We start from the raw sequence: 16606 nt of genomic DNA on the forward strand, positions 1-16606 counted from the left end.
AAATGGGGTGAAAGCTCGAAAAGAAAGGGAGAAGCTGCCAAACAGAATGTTCTTTGTATTTCTGTATTGTATTTAGAGTGGGACAAAAAGCAGAACCTGAACTGAAACAAAAAAAAAAATTTTGCTTGATATTAACTTTATAGATAAAACAAGTGATTAATAATAGCGCGTCTGCATTGGGTGGAATATGCGCGTAAATCAGTAGATTTGAGCGTCACTCCACGCCCACCGCCAAACATCCGGACACACTTACTTTTTAGGATCACAAGGATTCTGTGCTGGATAAAAGCAGTTCAAGCTGTAGACCAGTAGATGGAAGCAAAATGTCAACCCTAAAAACATTTATTTCTGTTTTTCCCGTTTTTTTAATTATGTTTCAGATTCATAAATCATCATCCCAGTGAGGCCACGCTGTAGAGAAATGCAGACTTCCTGTATCTTGTTTTGTCGAGGTCACCTGTCAGTTTAAACAAATTTTAACTGCTTTTGACCTGCTTAATTTTGTTTTGTTTCTAGAATTAGATTGGATGCTAATATACGAGCTGATGCAAAGAAAAATAATGGAGCACTTTTTTTTTATATATATATATTGGATTCGTTCAAATGTATTTTCCTTGGTGTGCAGAACCTGCACAGGGCTTATTACTCTTATCTTAAAATGCCATGTAGCAGATATCACAACTAAGCACACTGGCAGGGAACGTTTTAGTACTTTTTAATGTGCTTTCGGGTTTGTTTTCTTGTGTTCTTCCTTATCATTTGCATTTTTTTGGTGCGAGAGGCTTGGATATGTGATGCCAGAGCTAGAACAATGTCTTCTTATATGCATGGACCTAAACTGACTCAATTTACGCGCTGTAGATTGTATTGGTTCTATTTTATGAGAACATAATTGTGCTATTCGTGTGCAAATGTCATTTCCAGCAAAGTGAGGTATAAATAATTTCAGGGGAATCTAAAATATATGCTCCATGAAATAACAAGTCGCCTCGATTTCCCACGGCTTCGAACCGCGCGTAAAAGGAGACGCCTGATGTCAAGTCGGCCGCTACGCGCGCCTCTGGTTCGGCGGCAGAAGCAAAGCGCCACGCGCAGCGCGTGTTTACCTGTCGCCAAACAGTCACGTACACGCAGCGTCGTGGGAAGACAGTCGAAGTTGCTGAGGGTTCGTTTCTGAGAGCTTCTCACATTTGGCTGTGCGTAATGGCACCGAGCGCTGCTCGCCTCTCCGACCTGGACGCGATTGCCAGACCGGACAACTTTTGACACGGATGCCGCTTTTCCTCGATGGCATCTGATGAATTCTTCACTGGGGAACCGTAAACGGTATGTAAAACTCCCGTTCATGCGTTACGTTTTTGGTTTTTACGCAGATGTTTGCCTGAAATAGTTTCGTTTCTAACTGCTGCTCCTTTTTGCTGATTGTTTTATTCTGCTTGTACTCAAATGATGACGTTTTTGGGGGTTTTGCCCAATTAGTTATTTGTGTAAGTGAACTCCATTCGAGCCCAATGTTCCAATCAGCGTGATTGTGAAGACTGATAAGGTGCGCCATCACGGGTTTAATTACATTTTTCATCCAGGTCTGACTTCCTTGCGTAAGAAGTAATTTTAAAAAATCTGATTGATCAGATTGATTTTGTATTTTTGACAATATGACAAAGTTTTAGTGTGTGTGTGATGTAGTAAAATCATTGATGCTTATTTTCCACACTTGAATGACTCTTGCACATTAACCCTGATTGAGGTATAGTTAATAGTCAGTGGTCTGACAAACAAAAAACGAGGACAGAAGTTAGTTAGAAATCTTTGCGGGCGATTAAAAATTCATGTGTGCGTTAACACGGTTTGTTTCCTCAAGACCTTCCACGCCTTATTTTGTAGGAACTCTGTGTCAAACTGGTGTCCTCCCGGTATCAGTGACTGTTTTTCTATTTGCCTCTCCAGATTATTTGGTAGATAATCATATGATACTTGAGCCCCAGAGGAACTGAGTGGAATTATAGACTGAGAAAATCTTTAAAAGCCCCCAGATCTAAATATGGACTTCCTTTCTCTACCTCCTGTCTTGTGTTGCACAAATGAAAAGGAGGCGTTGGGTCAGTTTGTTTTAACACCTAACACAGGTGAACGCATCATCACGGGGCAGTCATTGGATCCGGGCCCCGATAGGGAGTTTGGGAATAATAGAGAGGAAGGATGGAGGAGAGCCCGGGACCAGAGCCAAACGGACCTCTCAGGATGGAAGCTCTGACTTATTACCCCTCCCTGATGAGCCAACCTATAGCTGACACTGCTCAAAGGCAAACTGCCAGCCGCTCATTAAAGTTACCGTCTCTGCATTGGAGCTCCTGTTTTTGTTAGCTGCTTGACAATACATATGGAAGTCTGACTTGAAAGATCACAAGTGCATTCCATTATCGATGAAGTTTGCTCTTAAGTGTATGACTTCCAACCGGGGATTTATGGAGTCAAGTCGGAGCCAAAGATCTTTATCTACCAGAGGCATCAATATGAGGTTCCATTTTTAATTTAGCAGGAACAAATTAAACAGCAGTTCCTGTACAGCAAGCGGGGCGGGGTGCTTTTCACTTCTGTCTGGAACCAGGGGGCTCTTTCCCAGAAGGCACCTCACCCGAAATGGCCTTGATGATGGTTCATGAACTGCATTTTGATCGGACAAATGAGAGAAATGCATGTGACCAAACTATGCTCTCTTCCATTGGTAGGTGTGCCAAGCGTCTCATCTCCCATGCCAACGGGACGCCTCCATGGCGGCGTTTAGCAGCACAGAGCAGCTTTGGAATGAATCAGACGGTCTCGGATGGGACGACAGGAATGAGAGCTCAGAGGCATCTGGGACGGATGAGCGTCACTACTACGCCATGCTGTACTCCCTGCTCATCCTGGCCATCGTCTTTGGGAACGTGCTCGTGTGTCTGGCTGTGTTGAGGGAGCGTTCCCTCCAGACGACCACAAACTACCTGGTGGTCAGCCTGGCTGTGGCCGACCTATTGGTGGCCTCTCTGGTCATGCCCTGGGCTGTGTACCTTGAGGTGAGGAGGGGAGGGCAGGGTGTTTAGAATTTCACCAAAGGCAAAAGGCATCAGAATCATCTGTCACCGTTCCTGCAAACAAAGCATTGGTCTATAATTGATAAGTGGTATAAATCTGAGGAGCAATGCCAGCAAGGTAGCTATCCAGCTAAGATATCACTTCATCGAATCAAACTAAATTAATAACATCATATAAAGTGCTAAGTAGTGTTCATTAATATGCAGCTGCAGCCTCTCCCTTCATTCCTTTTTGCTTCATTGCTAACGCCCCTCTTTATTTCACGTCGCTCCGTTTTCAGTCTCATGCTTTCCTGTTTGCCTTCTTATGGAAATATGATTTGCTCAAGGCTCTTTGTGGTGTCAGTTTTTTGACCCGCTTTGAATCGCCTCGCTGGCATTTGGGATTCAAGCTAATATTAGTGGCATGTCTGCTCGCTGAGCATCCACCTGGGCGCGAGGTATGGGTGGAAACACTGCGTGGATTTAACTGATAATAAACGAGTCAAGCGCTGATGAGGAATTGGAATAGTGCTGTGGAACTAGAGCAGGGCGCACAGGGAGATGCATTTTTAATATGGTAGAAGGTGGGTAGTCTAAATTCATGGTTTAAACATAAGCCAACTATTTAAATGATGTATTCACTAGTTAACTATTTCCACCATTCATTTTATTAACAGTTTCTACTGTTAGTGGCTTGTTTATACAGCAGTTAACTATTTAGATTAGTCACAGTCACTATAGTTCATCTTCTTTTCCAACCATTTATTCAACCTTTCGACCTTCAATTACCTCCGCCCAACTAGAGTTGGAGATTCTGTTTGTTTGTTTGTTTGTCTGTCCGTCTGCTGTGTTGCTTGAAACGCTGTGAAGGTGTTGCTGTACGAGTGGATCTGTTACATTTTGAGAATGAATGCAGATTGTTCACGTCCTTCAACAGCCTGACACGGTCAGTTCATGAACTTCAAGCACTGGATCTTGAGATATTAAATAATATATTTGATGGGAGGCAACATTTAAAATGCCAGAGCGCACAGTAATGGGATTACTACCAAGGAGTAGCTGAGATCATGTAAATTCAGTCATGGAATTGTTCAAGTTCTTTTTAGTTTACTACTTTTAGGTACTATTTAAACATTATTTTTACCCAGTTATTTTATTTTTGGAAATCATGCATAATTACTTTAAAACATTTTTTTTTCTTTGCCATAACTTCTGTGATTTGGCGCTCTGCAAATAAAATTGACTTGACTTTATTTCTGTCACACTACCATTCATTTGTTTTTGTTGTTTTTTTAAACTGCCAACGTACCGTACAATTTTTATTTCAATTGAATCTACTCCCATGGTGGCAACTGCAAATCTATCCCCTGTAGTATTAAGTACCTCAAGTGGGGAATCATTGATCAGGAGCTCTAAAGCGAAGAATGATAAGACAATGGAGATAGGCAGAGGACGTGGAAGAGATTGAAACGATGCTTGGCAGCAGTGAAAGGAAAATCGACAGGCAGTTGTGAGGAGGAAGACAAAGTGAACTTCTGCAACAAAGACGGAGTTGCAGTCGGAGAGGAAAGGAGATGAGGTTCATTTGGAGCTTTGTTACACACAATGACAGAAAGGTAGGCAGTAATGATGACACGCTGCAGTTAGGTAATGCTCGACAATAACTGAAGTACAAAAACATATTTGAAGTTTTGGAGTCTGTGTTTCAAGGGCAGGTGTATATCACACCTGGAAGATATCTTTCCCAGATAAGTTTACCCAGGAGCCAGGCTGCTGCTGAATGTTTGGTCTGAACGATTCCAATGGCAGGTCAATCAGAGGAAAAAAAGATTTGACGCCTATTCTCTGAATGGTGCAGTTAATATATGGCATCGATGTCATCAATAACTGGGTGCTCGCTTTCCCTACTTCCTCCTGCTCGGTGTCTCCGTTCCTCAGGAAATGTGTGACACGTCTGCAGAAACAGATCCGCTTGTGTTGCGTGATTTCTGAGAGAAAATGAGAGATTCAGTCATACAAATGTTGAGTTGGTGACGTGAATCATTGTTGGCTGTGCCTGTACCTGGTTCACCATTGCCAAGAATACCCCACCAAAAAAACAAAATCCCTTTTGTAAAGCAGTTTAAACTGTTTGAATGAGCAGATGTCACTGCTGTGAAAATATGGATTTCTGCATGGCTCTGCGAAGTTGCCATCGTATCCCCGTACGATGCATTCGCACGCTCGCCTCAGTGTCTGTGTGTTTGTTCATGCATGTTGTCGACTTTACTGGTGTCATTTCTGAAAAGAACGGGTCCCTGCAGAGATATAAATGGAGATAGTGGCATACCGAATAAAAAAAAAAAGGACATTTCTTGGTTTTCACGCCTTTGAAACTGAAAATTAAAGTCGCCCTGCAGGAATTCAGTTCCGAGTGTTGACAAGAGTAAAAGGATTTGGAAGGAGGATTTAAAACGGGATGGTCAGAGTTGGTGCAACTGAGGCAGAGTTATACTGGCTATCATCCATCCACCATGTCCCAATTCCATAAACTAGGCCAATGTTATGCAGCATGAAATCAGATATCAATGCCTGAAACTAACCAAGATTTGAATGTTTGACAAGTCCAAAAGTCATTGCTGTTAAATGTCTTGTTACTGTGTCTTTAATAAGTGGAATGAGAGCGTCTCCAAAATATGCTTCCTTCTCAGAAAAGAACTCACATTCATGACCCCAGGACTTGTCAGTAAGCGTCCCGACTGTGAACGCACCATGTACTTAGAAACGGTATGGAGTAAGGAAATGGAGAACGGTCCCCTGGATCAATGCTCGCTTCTACACTTTTAACCGATTGCACCCTCCCCGCCCGTTAAACACTCGTTTTTTAAACGTCAGTGCTCCCAATTTGTGGCACGCGTTCATTAAAAAACACGTCACGGGAAAACGCAAAATGAAATGACCCCGATGATGTCGGGGCGCTTTTTTTTTCTGGGAATTGAAAAAAGCTCCCAGCTTGAGCCACAGGAAACATTATACAGCCATTTCCACAGACTGAGTGGCATCGACCGTGATGGGCAAACAGATTTTTTTTTATGTGTGCAATCGGTGGAAAGTTCCTTCAAGTGCAGGATTACCATGCATGGATACGAGGCCAAATGAGGTGGTGTGAAAAGAGAAATGTCAGCGGGCTTCGAGGAGATTGCTGTCTGTTTGTGCCTTTGTGTGTTTGGCTGCACTCATTCCCATCAGTCTGCCGGTAGATGTGAATTCCCATATCGGATTTAAGCGATTCAGGCGGTTGAATTCCATTTATCTTTTTTCTGGCAGTTGTTGCCATTGTGGGAGCCGGCGTGTAAAGGCTGCCGGTTTGAGGATGGCTCTGCTTTTGGGGATTTGTTTCCAGGTGGTATTGCTTTAGCCTTGCGCTCGAGTCCTCACAGGGAGTTGAAAGTCCCTTGGGAATAATTGTCTGACACATTTCTTCGACTGTTAAACACTTCCACGTTCGATACGCAGAGTGCGATGTGAGCGGAACCTTTACACTTCCTGATTGAAGAGCACATAAGTTATCTCCAGGTGCACACTTTTCCGTCTCTGTACCCTAGTGTCACACACACACACACACACACACAAGTGTTTGTTCATGTGTGAAGTCAATGGGTTGTTCACACTTCACGGCAAAGGAGGGAGCGCATTGTTAATTTGCCTGTCTGTCCCGCACAGGTGGTCGGCGGTGCGTGGCTTTTCAGCCGGCTCTACTGTAACATCTTCGTCACGCTGGATGTGATGATGTGCACCGCCAGTATCCTCAACCTGTGTGCTATCAGCATTGACAGGTGAGCGTGCGTGTGTGTGTGCGTGTGTGCGTGCTTGTGTGCGTTTTACCTGCTTGCTTCCCTCATTGTATGCGACATGTTGCCATGGCCGCGCCGATATGAATGTCCTCCATGTGAGATTTCCCTACTTCCTGGTAATAGTTTCTTTCCCTCGGATGTTTTTGAAATTTGACGAGGTGAGGCGAACAACCTGCGAGCATCAGCAAGTGACAGGATGCGACACAATGAGGTGGAGCTTGAGATGAAGAGTTGGTGAGCTGCGTGCTTCGATTCGATGGCCTTGGTTCTCTCGGATCTGACTGCTGTACATTTGTCTGCACTAATGCAGGAGGAGCCATGCCATGCCATGACTGTGAGCTCTTACTGTGGATGTGCATCTCGTGTTTGCATTATTCATTTGCTTGGTTTTCTTCTTGTGTCATGGTTAATATTTGATAGTTCTCTGGAGTTTTTGAACTTACAACCTGCAGGCATCAAGAGTTCAACTATATCAAAGTAATCAAGTCTGTGAGAGCAGCTTAAGGTGTTTGCATGTTTGCATGTGTGGGGAGGAAGTCTTCCTCTAACATGTTCTGATAATTACTTTCCGAATTTGCTAAATCTTCATTTCTTCTTTCATAATGTTCTAATTATTAACAGGGCACTGAGCTCTGTTTGCCTTTTGTTAATCTGATTAGGTTGAAAATTTGCAAGTAATTTGTGCAACAGGATAACAAATTTAATAAATGTCCAAAACCAATTCTAAAGTTGGTGATCAATGTTGTGTTTTTGCAAGTTTAAGGCACCACAAATTCAACACCATAGATCCTGCAGCCAGGAGCGGGCCTTAATGGCACATTCCTTAAATTCATGCACAAATTTTGCCACAGGGCAAGAGTTTAATCAGACTGGGATGAAAATTGTATTTAGCGTTGTGCATCTTTTTTTTTTATTGCACATGCTTCCATGCCTGCTTGCATAAGTTTGACCTGCAGTGTTTTTTTTTGCTGTGAGTATATCTGTAAAGTTCTGTCGAGCCCTCCAGTGCGCTGTGATTGATTATTAGACGACTGCTTCAGTATCACACGGTTTGTGAGGTGCCATATTAAAGAGGAGGACCGGAGGCATGCTGTGTCATTGATCTTTGTCACGGCTCTGTTTGTTTAAAGGTTCAGACCAATTGTTGCTGTGATAACAGGGAAGACCGGTCATCTTAAATTACGGGAGGAGCCGGTCTGTTCACAGATCTACCCCGGAAGAAAGATTTTGCATCCAATTTCAGGGTGAAATACAAAATTGTGGATGTATTCACAGCATAGATACAGATTCTGAGCAGCGACTCAGAGCAGAGGATTCGCATTTTTATCCTCAACTAGCCGTGTAACTTAAAGCTGCACTCGATCAATATATATATATATCATGTAAAATGCTTTTGGCCACTTCACTTTCCCATCAGTGTTTTATTTAACCAGACAGCGACACGACAGAGGGGTAAAGGTAGAGAGCAGAGGGGTAAAGGTAGAGTGCAGAGGGGTAAAGGCAGAGAGCAGAGGGGTAAAGGCAGAGGGGTAAAGACAGAGCGCAGAGGGGTAAAGGCAGAGAGCAGAGGGGTAAAGGCAGGGAGAATTGGGGAGAAAATAGTGTTTTGACTGAACTTTTACGTTCCAGGATTCACCTCAGAGGAGGCTCCAAACAGCATAACATCACATCCATTCTGGGTCAAGGTCCAAATAGGATTGCTGCTTCTTCTGACCACTGTTAACCCTTCATTTGAATCTCCACTATTTATTTATTTTTCTGCCATATTGTTGGTGTTTGTGTTTTGTTATTATCTGTTTTCTCTCTGCAGTTTGTTTATGTATTTACTTATTCCATTTTACTGGACGCTTCATTCAAATGCTGCCATCTATCCTCTGAGCAGACTGCCTCTGTCTGCATCCGCAGGTACACTGCAGTGGTGATGCCCGTCCTGTACAACACCACCCATCGCTCCAGGAAGAGAGTTTTCACAATGATCGCCACCGTGTGGGTCCTGGCCTTCGCCGTCTCCTCTCCCCTGCTGTTTGGTTTCAACACCACAGGTCAGGGGAGAAAAAAAACGTTCTTCTTTCTTTTGCCTCGGTGCATTGAAGAGTCTATTTTTTTGCAGGATGGGGCATGAGGTTTAGGATTTTCTGTGAAATATATTCAGTGAATTTGCTGTTTGGCGTCAGCAGTGGGACAGCAAAACAAATCAAAGAGGATTTTAAAGGTGCAGCAGCCAATTTAGCTGTTCAGAGTCAATTTGCTACACATGGCGAGATTGCAATACTGAGCGTGTGGATTTTTGTATAATGTCTTCTATGATTGTGTCTTTAGTATTGAGACTATCAGCAGTGAAGATGAGAACTGGCACATCAACAGAGAGGCAAAGATCCATTAAAACATGTAAAACTGAATTGGCACATTTCACAGTAGCGTATTTATTCTCTGTAGAAGCAACATTCTGTGAGTCGTTCTGCTGTTTCTGTCAAAATGTATCAATATAAGAACAACATTTTATTTCTTAGTTACATGCACTGGATTCTTGTGAAATTAAGTTTCTGTATAGGTAGAGAGATGATGTAATATTCTGTAAATCTGTGAAGCCATTTGGATCGTTCGTGTTTTAAGTCACAAAAAAGATGTGCTGCCAAATCACATCTTCCTCATTCATTCAAACAACAAACAAGAAAACACAGAATTACAAAAAAACAAAACAAGAAGAGCTATTTTAATTTCAATAAGAAGCAGCAGAAGCGTAACAATGAGCATTAGCCATACATGGTGGAGAGAGAGAAGCATTAGTTTGGGAATCCAATTGTTTGTTATGGTGAAATTAAACAGGAACATTGGGAGAAGAGACCAAAACCATAAGATCACGGCCAAATAGAATTTTGACAGAAAAAATATTGCAAACGTGCCAAAACAAATGAGGCAAATGTGTGTAGGAACCGTTGTTGGTTTGGAGTGTGTGCCGACAGAGATTGTATCTGTCGCTCCTTGTTTCAATCTCTCTGTGTATTGAGGTGTGTGATATTGATCTGGAGGGGCATCCAGGGAGAGGCAAATCACTTACATTTGTTCATGCCACTGACATCTTTAATCAGCTCTCTGGATGGATCTAGGACTCTGGGATTTTGATTGAATAATACGTACATCCTATTCCAATCCATAGCATAATTATTATCAATCAGCCTTCCATGCAGTTTAACAGTCAGCGATGTGAGTCGACGCGTGCGGACTACGAGTCAAGCCGTGGAGATTATATTCAGAACGGCGCACTTTAAGGTTGTCAGCTGTGAATCGCGTCGACCTCCCGGCCTCCTATCTGCATTTCTTTCGCTGCAGATGACCCCACGGTGTGCTCCATCTCCAACCCGGACTTTGTCGTTTACTCGTCGGTGGTGTCCTTCTACCTGCCGTTTATTGTCACTCTGCTGGTCTACATCCGGATCTACATCTTCCTCAGGATGAGGCGGAAGAGGATCACGTTTGGCCAGGCCAGTGGAAAGGTGCAGCCAGGCTCCACCCCACCATCTGCCGTGAGACACCTTATTTCTGTTTCCATCATACGCCCATTGATTAACCAACCACTGGAAGACGCTGTTGCTGTTTGGGTTGCCAGGTTGTGGCTGGAGTTTAGCATGATATTTGCATTTGTCAAAATTAACAATAAACTAAAAGCATATATACAGATATATCATAAACTTATTTACATCTAATAATATAAAATATTTATATGATTACAGTGAAGCTCAGAAGAGTGCAAATATTTCTTAGCTCCTAATAAGCGAATTAACATTTTTATATTTTTACATGCAATATGGATTCAGTCTCCATCCCTCATTTGAATTCATTCGCATTGTGCATCATTATAATAAAATGATATTTGGCTTTGCTTTTAATGCGTTCGCCTGTCCTTTTCTTTTTAAGCAGAAATACCTCACTTTCAAAAAGTCCTTGAATTATTCCAACATAATATAAAAAATAAACTGCCATTGTGAGAAAAAGTAAAAAAGGTCAGAGTAAAAACTATTTTGCTAAAATAACATTGTCTAACCGTAACCCTGAGTCACAGGCGAAAGCGTTCAGAGGACAAATCCGATGACTCAGAGGAATATTACTTTGAGCCAACAGTAGATAAACTTTGTCCGGTTTTTGCCACAGTTCATTTTTAGGATGTTCCAAGGTCAAAGATGACATTGTAATTGTAAATCGCTGTTTATAAGCAGCTGAAACGCCTGTCCCTGTAAAACTGAAGATATTCTTTAAGAATGTTAAAATGAAAATGGTAATCGTTCATGAGAACTTCATTTATACAAAATTAAATAACTTTCCCAGAAGGCCTCAGTAAAGTCCTTTGACGTCCAAATCGTGTCACTATAACTGATTTTGTGTAGAGGGCGACGATGGCCTTTATTTCATTACAGTACAAGCCTGAATTCAGTTTTCAACTTGCAGTAAGTTTCATACATCGCTCCAGTTCATTCTATCTTTCGTTTTTATCTTTCTATAGTGGGAAAAGACACATCAGGGCATGTCCTACCTGTATCCACCCTACTAAACACTGAGATAATTGTAATCGATAGATTGATTTGGAGAGTCCGGGAGCCTCTTGAGTGAATGTGTAGTAATTCATTCCCTTCATTGTAAGTAATGTCACAGTTGACTTTTTAAGCAGCTGCTGAGAACTGGTTGGGATCGAGCCCAGTGTTTGAAATAATGAAAAATAGGACTGACTAAATCATTGATTCGAATGCAGCTCATGTATGAGCTTGAATCTAGCTGCACAGCAAAACCTTTTAAAATTCTATATTTATTACTTTCACTGATGAGGTTTCAATTTCACCTGCATTTGGATGGTAAATTGTTCCGTTTGTTTGTTTGTCTGCAGGAATATGTAAAAACGACAGTACTTGAGCTAAGAATTGGAGTGGATCAACATATAGGGATGAATCCAGGAGGTTGTTTCTCACATTGTTTAACATTGCCAAAGGTGTTTTTTTTTTTTAAATATATATTTTCCCTAATTATGCAAAAACTATAGACCTGATTCCAACAAAAGATTTTGGAGAGGTGGACTAGAGAAGTGAAGGGTCCTGTTCATTTTTTTGTTGTTGTTTTTATTTATTTATTTGCCTGCAAGATATCTCTAAAAGATTTTTGGTGATGTTTGAATGAAGTTTTGTGTTAAAGGGATGACTTTATATCGAGGCAGATCTGGGTGTAGAAGCAAATTCTGGGGTCACATCTGTCATTTATTTCAGCGTTGCAAGATATTAGGGTCTGAAATTATATTATGTCAACAGCATAAATAACAAGAAATAAATCAAAAATAAAATAATACGGGTATTGATCGAAATAAACATACTGATCACTATATGTAGATAGATATGACCATTTTTTCTTTATATTTTAAAATGATTTTCCCTCTGCTCCCGTAGGAGACATGTCTGCAGGAGGAGACTCCCAAGGCGAAGCGAGACCTGTCGCCTATAAGGATTAAAGTGGTGGGTGTTATTTTAAACTAAAGGTACCAGGTACGTGGGAACGTCGTGACTTTGACAGCCTAATGTCTGACTAGCTCTCTGTATTGAACATGGCGTCAGGTTGTCACGTGGCAGCAGGCAGGGCGGTTTTAGAAGCTTTTTTTTATATATACTTTTTTGTGTGTGTGTTCATGTATGTGTGACTTTTTTTCCCCATTCTGCTATTGTCACAGCCCGAGGCTCAAAGCATGAGCTGAAAAATTGTCATTCCAAACCATGGCTTTTTTTTTTTTTCTTCAGCAAGGTTGGTGGATGATGCACCGCAATGCCTCCAAAATTTCCATCTCATAAACGTGTAGGGAATAACAATCTCCTACAGGAAATGAGTGAAGAGATGAGTCTGTGAGTAAGAGGACATGACCAAAAATATGTTTCTGGACTTGGTGGAAAATATATCCCACACCTTAAACTTCATACTAGTACTCCAAGGAGCTGTAAGAGGCAATAAAGAAGCTGTAAAACAATACTGCGTTCAATTAAATCGTACTCGTGCCTTATTATTATTAATAATATTATTATTACTAGAATACCACTCAGCTTGTAATATTTGTAATATTTTATTTTAAAAGTCTGGCACCATTTCTGTATTTATGTTGCTATGCTATTACATGTGTGTCCTGGTTCTACTTGCATCTCACAGCAGAGTGTCGAGCCTTCAGGTCCCTCCGAGCCCGGCCTGTTGTCGGGCTGCCTGTGGCGCAAACGGCCGAAGACGGGACCTGTGGAGAACTTTGTGCTGCCCCCGGTGGACATGCACAACTGCTGCAGCATCAGCCATGCCACCTGCGGGCGCACGGAGCTGGATTTGGAGCAGGAGCGAGAGGAGGAGGAGGAGGAGGTGGAGGTGGCTGACGGGAGCAAGAACCAACACCCTCCTGTGAGGATGAGCTGCGAGGTGAAGGATCTGTCCAACGGACGAACGCACACGTCGCTAAGGCCGGCGTTTCATTCTCACATCAACAATTCGAGATTCAGGAGCATGCATGCGCGGGAGAAGAAGGCCACTCAGATGCTGGCCATTGTGCTCGGTGAGTGGAGACTGTATTCAGTGGGAGAAGCTGAGGACGTGATGTTAATATAGCATGATGGCACTTTATGCATTCTGTGCCGTAGATACAAACATTAGCCTCGTTTCTGCCGCCTGTACCGTGGTCTCGTCGGGCCTTGATGGCACCAACAGGTTTACAGAACCACAATAAATCCTGTAATGTCAGGGAAGTCTGCAGGGTTCTGGTTTACAGCGTGTATCCAGACACAACACCAGCCCGGTCACGTTAAACCTGGTCAAGTTGGCTCCGGGAAGCTCGCACTGACAGACATGTAATCAGAGGTGTCTTACGTTATACTGCCTCCAGATCAGAGATGCTCTGCTCTTCTTCACACCTGCTTCCCAGTTTTGTGATGTCGTAACCCCAATTACCGTGCTTGCCTTTAACCCTAACCCTGTGCATGCATTACAGCTATAAAGTGTCCTGATGTCTGCTGCTGGTGATATTCACATCTTATCTGTGGATATAACAGGTTAATGGGAAACCAAAATATTTCAATTGGTCCTTCACTACGCCTGTTGTTGCACCTTTTATTGTAGGGGGGCAATTTGAAAGGATGAAAGCAGATTTGCCCTTGTGTTTGTGTTTTGGAAAAGTTTTTAAAAAGCCGCCCTTCAAACTCTTAAATCCTAATTGTTAAAGTAATATGAATACACCATTTGCTGGTTTTGCAGGAAGCACTAGCCGAGCGCACTCATGTTTACTGATATTTTTTGTTCCCCTTCACACCTCCCTGCTCCCCGGCTGCTGCTCCAGGGGTGTTCCTCATCTGCTGGCTGCCATTCTTCGTCACGCACATTCTGAACACCCACTGCAGGACATGCTACGTGCCTCCTGGGCTGTACGGCGCGTTCACCTGGCTGGGCTATGTCAACAGTGCGCTCAACCCCGTTATCTACACCACCTTCAACATCGAATTCAGGCGGGCCTTCATTAAAATCCTCAGCTGCTGAAGGATACGGCGCGCCAGGAAATGGAAATGGAAATATGAGCTTGAGCCGTCACGCTGTATCTAGTAAACAGGGTCAAGGAAAGCAAACCTGCTCTGTTTTACAGCATCAGCAAGGCGGAGCGAGAAGAAGAAAAAACTCTAGTGTGCACAAAAGACCATTTCTATGTACAATCCATGTTTGTTTTTGCAGTTTTAAAGGGTTAAAAGGCCGGGACGCCTTTTGAACAGTTATTCCTCACATAAGACTTACAGTACCTACATGCAGACAGACTTATTGATCGCAACATAATGGACTTTCTTGTACAGTGCATTTGCTTTTCAAATGATGTAAATTTGGAAGCTCCTTGGAGCCAAGACGGAGCTTTAAAGCAGCTGCAAGAAATTTAACTTTACAATTCTCGTCTCAATATAATGCATAATGTTAATACCCAATTCAAATGTGAGTGGGGGGGGGGGGAGCCTATTCTACAAAGTTACTTCTGTCTGTGATCCAATTCCCTGCAAATTCAGAGAAAGCTATTTTCAGCACACAGACAATCCTGTCTGTGACAAAAAAAAAACATGCAAGAGGACATTCTTCTTCAGAGAATTTCATTTTTGACTTGATACCATGTGGTAAAGGCTTGAAATAGGGAAGAAATAACTACAAGAACTCATTGAAGAGCGAAAAAAAACAAATGTTCCTGTTGGACATTCAACATAAGGAAGAATTGTGGGATTCAAACTTTGGAAGATAATCTTTTTCCTGTTTAAAACTGATGCATCTTGTGAAAATGTGTATTTAAAAAAAGTAGCTTTTTTTTGCGTTATATCCAGACGAAGATCTTTACAATACAAGTCAGTGGTGCTCATGGGAAATGCTGCTGCTGTGCTGCTAAATACTACCTCATTCATCCATAGCTGTTGCCCCCCCCCCCAAAAAAAGCAAAAAAGTCTAAATTTATTGTAGTTGCTTGACTTGTGGGAGGGATGAGAGGAACTGGGATAAATGAGTGGGATACTGTGGGGGTAGGATTTAAAATGTAAAGAAGACAGATGAACGAGTCTGGAGATGGGAGAGCTGAGTAGGAAGGAATAAATCCAAACGGGAGAGAAATGGTCTGAAAAGACAAGGATGGCCCGATAACGGCGGGATCAGGATTATCTGTAGTTTAATCTGGATTCAGGAGAAGAAAGAGAAAGAGAGGAGGTCAGTGAAGCTTCCTCAACCAATATCTCACACACTCCTATTAGAGCGATCTACACATACGTTTTGCCATTATGTCAACTCAGTGTTGTTCCATTGTGATTAAGGATAATGACGCACTGTGTGTGTGTGTGTGTGTGTGTGTCCACAGTCGGACTGAGGTTTAGATGCAGCCGCGACCAGAGGAGGTGTTTGATCTGCTGGAGTTTAATTGAATTTTAAGATAGGTTTAATTATGGATGCATTTCAGTGACTGAATGAATGAATACACCCAGTCATTAAGCAACATTAATTACATTCATTCTTTCTCTAAATGAATATGCATGTCTGCTAAATGTCCCCAAAAGCCATCAGCCACTGTCTGGACCCGAGTCTCCAGTGTTCATCACATCCAATAGCATGAAGCTCAGTGCATCAAACGTGCTGAGGAGGTTTCCGTGCATTTTTATCAGCAGTGAGACAAAAATAAATTAAGTTTGTCCATTAGTTGCCGTTAGGGAAAAGTTTACACGGTCATCAATTTAAAAAAAGAGGTCATCCTTTTGGGAGCATATACACGACATGCTCACCCAATTTCATGGTAATCCGATTTGTACATTAAAAGACACCTCGTATGCAAATTTGATGTTTTTAACCTGAAGGGGATGAGTGAGATCCATGACCTTATCCACCAGGGAGGTTTTGTTGTCTGTTTGTTAGCAGGATGAATTAAATATTTTACAGCGGTGTGGCATGGCTCATAGAAACTTCACTCGCTCCTAGTAAAGCCTCATGTCTTATAATGTTCCAGAGAGTCTTTATAAAATTATTTTTATTTTTTATTTTTTTAAAGGTAACTGAAGAAGAAATACATGCTCGAGTCCTTCTAAAACACTTCAAGGCACACAACAGGAATTATAGGAATTTAAAGTTTTAAAAGGCCTTTGTTTGAACAACCTACGCTTTGCAACAACATTCTTCATCAAGGCCTGCAGTCACGCCACTCTCCTGTACTGTGTT

At 42.2% G+C, this 16606-nt stretch overlaps 1 protein-coding gene across 1 annotated transcript; it reads left to right on the top strand.

The window, feature by feature from the left end:
* The first annotated feature begins 2753 nt into the window (after nucleotides 1-2753).
* On the top strand, nucleotides 2754-14422 carry LOC137916446 (D(3) dopamine receptor-like). The gene is made up of 7 exons (XM_068759468.1): nucleotides 2754-3056; nucleotides 6759-6871; nucleotides 8795-8931; nucleotides 10220-10413; nucleotides 12316-12381; nucleotides 13061-13448; nucleotides 14226-14422. Exons 1-7 carry the CDS (start codon nucleotides 2772-2774, stop codon nucleotides 14420-14422), a joined length of 1380 nt encoding a protein of 459 aa, XP_068615569.1. The 5' UTR covers nucleotides 2754-2771.
* The last annotated feature ends 2184 nt before the right edge of the window (nucleotides 14423-16606 follow it).

This window comes from Brachionichthys hirsutus, unplaced genomic scaffold, assembly GCF_040956055.1.
Source record: "Brachionichthys hirsutus isolate HB-005 unplaced genomic scaffold, CSIRO-AGI_Bhir_v1 contig_131, whole genome shotgun sequence".
NCBI lineage: Eukaryota > Metazoa > Chordata > Actinopteri > Lophiiformes > Brachionichthyidae > Brachionichthys > Brachionichthys hirsutus.

Coding starts and splice junctions, on each gene's coding strand:
- LOC137916446 (XM_068759468.1), top strand. CDS start 2,772: ATGGCGGCGTTTAGCAGCACAGAGCAGCTTTGGAATGAATCAGACGGT. Junction 3,057..6,758: donor CCTGGGCTGTGTACCTTGAG/GTGAGGAGGGGA, acceptor TGTCCCGCACAG/GTGGTCGGCGGTGCGTGGCT. Junction 6,872..8,794: donor TGTGCTATCAGCATTGACAG/GTGAGCGTGCGT, acceptor CTGCATCCGCAG/GTACACTGCAGTGGTGATGC.